General features: G+C 41.3%; 1 protein-coding gene across 1 annotated transcript in view; it reads left to right on the top strand.

Annotated features, from left to right (window-relative positions):
• The window catches only part of pex7 (peroxisomal biogenesis factor 7), a 30,044-nt gene that overhangs the window by 7,299 nt on the left and 15,988 nt on the right, over positions 1–6,757 (top strand). Inside the window, exons 6-7 of the mRNA XM_014017939.1 lie at positions 4,968–5,074; positions 5,417–5,530. Of these exons, the coding sequence (XP_013873393.1) occupies positions 4,968–5,074; positions 5,417–5,530 (221 nt within the window). The remainder of the gene's footprint in view (positions 1–4,967; positions 5,075–5,416; positions 5,531–6,757) is intronic.

Below are 6,757 nucleotides of genomic sequence, written 5' to 3'. Positions count from 1 at the left end.
GGATAGGTCCTCGGTGTGAACGAGCTATATCCACCCTGAAGGTTAATCTTGGACAATATCTGATGATCGACTCTTAAATGAAACCAGAGAGCGTTGACAGAGAGGAGAAGGTAGAAATGACTCAGCCTGGAACTGAAAATATGGATGGAGGACAACAGATCTGCTTTATAAAAGAACCACCTCAGCTTAGCTTGTTAGTTTTCACGTTAGCGCAGATGCTACATTGCCTTTTATATGTATTAGCTCAGCCCTAGCACAAAAGCTAACAAGCTAAACTGAGGTCCTCCATCCATATTTTCCGTTACAAGTTGAGTCCTTTCTACCTTCTCCTCTCTGTCAACGCTCTCTGGTTTCATTTAAGAGTCGATCATCAGATATTGTCCAAGATTAACCTTCAGGGTGGATATAGCTCGCTCACACCGAGGACCTATCCACCACCTATCCTATCCACGTCATCATTTACCCAGAATGCTTTGCATGTAAATAAAATGGCCCTGTCCATGTTAAAATATATTTTTAAACTTTTAGTTTAAAAATGATAAAAACTAAACAGCTACAGTATTTTTACAATCTTTATTTTACAGTTAAAATATGTTTATTAAAAAAAGTCTAATGTTACAACTAATCGGGGATCCCTTTAAAGCCACTCACTCTCCAGTCAGCAGGTCAAAGGTCATGTGACCTTTAAAAACAACATGGCAGCAGACTTCTGGACCAGAACCAGACAAAAGCACAGAAGTTTACCCAGAATTCACTGCAGCAAACAGCTCTTCTTCAGCTGTTTAATGAACTGAACTGTAAAGTTTTATAATAACACTTCTGAACCTCTTGTGTTCCATCAGATCTCACTGCTCTGCACCTTTCAGTCTGAAGAGCTAAACTCTGCTCTTCATCATCTTTTAGCTGCTTTCCATCACCGTTCAGCTGCTCTTCATCATCTTTAATTAATGCAAAGAGCTGTTTGATGAAGTTTCTTTATAAAACCTGGAAGCTTTATAAATGTAATGTTTTTATAAGAAGCTCCGCTCTTTTAGCTGCAGGTCTTTTTCAACATTGTGGGTCTGTAGCTTCACAACGAGCCGGTTCTGTCGGGTCGGCTGGAAGATAACGGCTTGTTAACAGTTTGGAGAAATTGCTGCCTTATCTCCACGTGAAGGCTCCCCTCTGGTGTTATTTAGCCGTTAGCTTCAGAAGCTAAAGTGTGGGAGGGTGATGATGATGAGCTTATCAGTGTTCCCCATGCTCCTGGTCTTCTGCGCCCCCCCAAACCCCATCTGGTTCAGTTCCACATCGGATCTCCCGCAGCTCCACAGACGAGTGTTGGAGATTTAACTTCAGCTCCAGATCTGTTCTGGTTCTGATCGGTTCTGTCCGGACCTCCAGGACGTGAAACTTGAAAGTATTCAGTGCGTGTGATGAGGAGATGGAGGAGTTGTCAGTGGGCAAACTGTGTGTTTTAAATGTGTAGATTTGGTACCAATTAGGAGGACTTCTGTTATTGTTAATAATTTTCAAGAAGTTGTCAGAAAACCAAGATTTGATTTCCTGGAGACCATCAGAGATGGAGGACGGTGGTTAGATACTGGATGGTTTAGATGAGATGTAGAGCTGGGTGTCATCTGCGTAACGTTGGAAGTGTGTATTGTGTTTTCTGACGCTGTGGCCAAAGGGAAAAAGGTAAATGGAAAGGGGGCCTAGTACTGAGCCTTGTGGTACACCTGTGGAAACAGAAAAGGAACAATTTTTCATAGTTTTTTAAAGAAATGACTGGTTGGATGTGTAGGTTATTGGAATCAGTTGGGTCAGTGCCAGGTTTTTTAATAATCTGATTTCTGAAATTTGAAATGTTTTCATTTTTATGCTGTTGAACTCAGTTTACGCTGACCTTTATTCTGAAAATCATGCTTCGTTTCCTTCTCTTTAAAGCGTTTTGATTGGAGCTGCTTGAAACTCAGAAATAGATTTTTATTGTTGAAGGATGTTTTATAACCACACAATCATTCTGGTGTGTAGGTTGTTGTTTTGATTTGTTTATGATCAGACTTAATCCTTCTTAACAAACATAAAATCTAATATCTGTGTCAGAGATAAAAGCTGATGTTTGGATGAATATTAAAGCAGTAAAATAAGACTTAATGTGTTCCAATAAATCTGTTTGACACAAACTTTGACTTTCTGTCTTTGAAGCAGACAGTCAGCTGCTCTGAATAGAAAGCTGGGAATTAAAGAAGCATCGTGGTTGTTGTCTTTTTCTCTGGTTGAATTTCTGACGTTCTGCCAGCTCTCCTCAGCTGGTCCGACATGCTTTAAGCTCCAACAAAAAGAATCCTGTAAATCTTTGTGAATGCAGCTCTTTGGGTTTACACTGGATGCCTTCTGCCTACAGTCACCTACACGCCGGCTGCGCCTCCGCTCTGCAAACCAAATCCATGTTTTTAATGCGGAGCAGCAGAAATCCTCCTCCAGTCAGGAGGAGATTATAAACAAACTGAGCTGCTCCTCATCAAATCCAACACAACAAACTGAAAATCAAACCTTTGGAGCTTTAGACGGGTCCAGCTGGGGAAAGGAGAATTTTAAATAATCAACAGAGTTCTCATTTATTGTGCTACTAAATGTTATAAAATGACATTGATTGGTCAGAACAGGTTTAACTGAACCAATCCGCTCAAACAGAACTTGGATTTTTCAGTAAAAAAATCTGGATTATTTATGATGGAGAAACACTTCAGAAGTTCTGTTGAGTTATGTGTTGGACTTGTTGGGTTAGGTGTTGGACTTGTTGGGTTAGGTGTTGCACTTGTTGGGCTAGGTGTTGCACTTGTTGGGCTAGGTGTTGCAGTTGTTGGGTTATGTGTTGGACCTGTTGGATTAGGTGCTGGACTTGTAGGATTAGGTGTTGGACTTGTTGAGTTAGGTGTTGGTTTGTTGGGTTAGGTGTTGGTCTTGTTGGGTTAGGTGTTGGACTTGTTGGGTTAGGTGTTGGTCTTGTTGGGTTAGGTGTTGGTCTTGTTGGGTTAAGTGTTGGTCTTGTTGGGTTAGGTGTTGCACTTGTTGGGCTAGGTGTTGCACTTGTTGGGTTATGTGTTGGTCTTGTTGGGTTAGGTGTTGGTCTTGTTGGATTAGGCGTTGGAATTGTTGGGTTATGTCATGGACTTGCTGGATTAGGTGTTGGAATTGTTGGGTTATGTCATGGATTTGTTGGATTAGGTGTTGGAATTGTTGGGTTAGGTGTTGCACTTGTTGGGCTAGGTGTTGGTCTTGTTGGATTAAGTGTTGGTCTTTTTGGTTTAGGTATTGGAATTGTTGGGTTAGGTGTTGGATAATAAGAAAATCTGGTTTCTGTAGAAACAAAACGTTTTATCTGCTCAGACTGAAATGAAGGAAATGTTATAATTTTAATTTTATCGCAGTATTTCTGTCTTTACTTCCTGTTTGTTATTTCCTGTATTTAATTAAAATGATCAAACAGCTGATGTGAAGATTAAACTCCATGGAAATGTCAGGAAGCGACTCTCACCTCCTTCAGTTTAAATCATTCTAAATATCAGAGTAGAAAACAATCTGTTCTCAGTAAATGATCTGTGAGGGTTGGTTCTGCAGCATCAGGTTAGTGTGTGTGTGTGTGTGTGTGTGTGTGTGTGTGTGTGTGTGTGTGTGTGTGTCCGTCCACATTGGCACAGTTTCAAAGCTTCTTCACATGAGTGACGATAAAAAGGCTGCATGTAGGAGAAAACTGCATGAAGCTGCTGATACAGCAGAGACCAGGTTTAACACACTCCTTTTTACACTTGTCAGCTGGACACACACACACACACACACACACACACAAACACACACACACGCACGCACGCACACACGCACAATTCTAAATAAAATAACTAATGTATTAGAACTAATGGATGTGTGTGACAGTACCTGTAGTTCTGCAAGTGAACCTAAAACACGTTTGATCTGATTTCTAGATCGAACTCCAAACCAGAAGCTGAAAACCCATCAGAACCTTTAAACCAACCCGGTCCAGACTTTTTGTAAAGAGGGTTAGATCTGGTGAAAGTGTGTGTTATGGTGAAGTTTTTATTGATTTTATCACAGAGGCTGTGGACCAGTAGAAACTTGAACTCGGGCCACATTAGGTCCCCGGGCCTGACTGGGAACACACCTGATTTAAACCGACTGCAGCTGTTCGGATCGTTTCAGACGCGTCCGTGGAAACACCAGAGGAACTAAAACCTGAAGAAGTCTGCAAACATTTTAACCTCAATTAACCTTTTCTTCCTCCTCTGCTTCCCTCAGCTTCTCTTCACTTAGATCTCCTCCTTTTTTTCGTTTCTTCTTCTCTCCTGGTTCTGGTCAGATCTTTGATTCTGTCTGCAGCTCATCTAAGGAACAGAAATACACACCAGCTTCCAAATGATGCACAGAGTTTTCAAACATGTCAAACATTTACTTATTCTTATTTTTTATTTGTTAATGAAACATTTCAGACAATCAAATAAGCAAGTAAATCATTTCAGGTTATTATGTTTTGTACAAAATAAACCACGCCCATCAGATCTTTGTTGTTTCAGCTCTGAATAATTTATGGAGGAAGTTGTTTTTAGCTGTTGAGAAGATTAAAAAAAGGCAGATTCAGTATTTTCCTGTTTATTTTTTATATTCTGGAAATACTTCAGCACAATTTCAGCTACTTTAACCATTCCACTTGTTCAGGACATTTTGGCTGACGTTTTTACTTTATATTTGATTTTGTAAACTTTGCTAACTTTCCCTATAATTTTAAATATTTTACCTTCTGTTTAACAGTTTTAACAACTCTTTCAGCTTTTTAAATAATTTCCCATAATCTTTTTTTATTATTCTGTTTTGTTAATGAGACTCATTCAGCTGGTATAAAATGTTATTTCCTGTCTGCTTGACCTGATGCTGCAGTGCATGCTGGGTAAACGTCTGCTGTCTGCTCTCAGGTGATGGGACCCTCAGGATCTGGGACGTGAAGGCTGCAGCGTGCCGATTGGCCATCCCTGCGCACAAGGCTGAAATCCTGAGCTGTGATTGGTGCAAATATGACCAGGTAACGACACACCTGCACATTAATAAAGTTAAACTTTTTATTTAATCTTTAAAAGAAGAAGAGAATGGATACATTAAACCTTAGAGCTCAAACATATTCTGCTTTAAACCTGTGATTGTTTAAATTTAAATGTCAGTTTAGATCAATCAATCAATCAATCAATCAATCAGTCAGTCAGTCAGTCAGTCAACCAAACAAAGAATAAAAACATAAAAGCTGAAACCTGATCAGACAAAAATAAAACCTTAAAAATAAAACAAAAGTTTCCTGTTGTATTAAACGTGTAACAGGAAGTCCATATATGGTTTCAAAGGAAGTGATGTTTTTTTTTTTTGTCTGCAGAACGTCATGGCCACTGGTTCAGTGGACTGCAGCGTGTGTGTGTGGGACCTGAGGAACGTCCGACAACCTGTCAATCAACTTTTGGGACACACCTACGCCATACGCAGAATCAAGGTGTGCACACACACTAACGGAAACAGATCAGCAGTTAGGAGTTTATGAACTGATGGACAGAGACAGGAGGACAGGTGAACAGATGAGGACAGTCCATCCATTCATCCATTATCTTCCGCTTTATCCGAAGTTGGGTCGCGGGGGCAGCAGCTTTATCAGGGAAGCCCAGACCTCTCTTTCCCCAGCCACCTCTCTCAGCTCTTCTGGGAAGACTCCAAGGAGTTCCCAGGCCAGTCGAGAGACGTAGTCTCTCTAGCGTGTCCTGGGTCTTCCTTGGGGTCTCCTCTCAGTCGGACATGCCTAAAGCATCTCCCTAGGGAGGCATCCAGGAGACGTCCTAACCAGATGCCCGAACCACCTCAACTGGCTCCTCTCGACGTGGAGGAGCAGCAGCTCTACTCTGAGTCCCTCCTGGATAACCTGAACTTCTTACCCTATCTCTAAGAGAGAGTCCAGCTACCCTGCCGAGAAAACTCGTTTCAACTGCTTGTATCCGTGATCTTGTTCTTTTGGTCACTACCCAAAGTTCGTGACCATACTGTAGATCAGGGTAGGAACGTAGACTGAGCTGTAAACAGAGAGTTTTGCCTTACAGATCAGCTCCCTCTTCACCACAACAGACTGGTACAGAGTCCACAAAACAGTGGAAGCTGCACTGATCTGTCTATCAATCTCACGCTCCATTTTTCCCTCACTCGTGAACAAGACCCCAAGATACTTGAACTCATCCACTTGAGGCAGAACTTCACCCCCAACCGGGAGAGAGCAATCCAACCTTTTCCGACTGAGGACCATGGACTCAGATTTGGAGGTGCTGATCCTCATCCCAGCCGCTTCAAACTCAGCTGGACAGTTCACACCTGATTTATTCTTACATGTTTAAAAAAGGGTCTGTTTATTGAAGGAATGCATATCGCCTTCCACCTGACAGTGTTTCAGGCTGTGATCGTCCTGAGATGATCATGTGATGAACTGTGGTGTTTTGAGTCAAAAATTAGAATCTGTCATCACTCAGAGGGCCTGATTCAGGATGACTCTCAGCTACTACTAAACCAAACTTTAGCTCAGTTTTTGTAAACCTGACTGAACTGGAGCCATGTTTGTGTTTGATAAAGTTGCTTTGCTGTGGCAGCCATCTTGAATTAGTCTAGTGTAACTGTCTGACATTTTCATAAAGTTAAAAGTAAAATTTCACCCAATGACATTTGTCCATGTGACATTTTACTT

The sequence above is a fragment of the Austrofundulus limnaeus genome, unplaced genomic scaffold (genome assembly GCF_001266775.1).
Source record: "Austrofundulus limnaeus strain Quisiro unplaced genomic scaffold, Austrofundulus_limnaeus-1.0 Scaffold179, whole genome shotgun sequence".
Classification (NCBI taxonomy): domain Eukaryota; kingdom Metazoa; phylum Chordata; class Actinopteri; order Cyprinodontiformes; family Rivulidae; genus Austrofundulus; species Austrofundulus limnaeus.
This window is presented reverse-complemented; position numbering and strand designations above follow the sequence as displayed.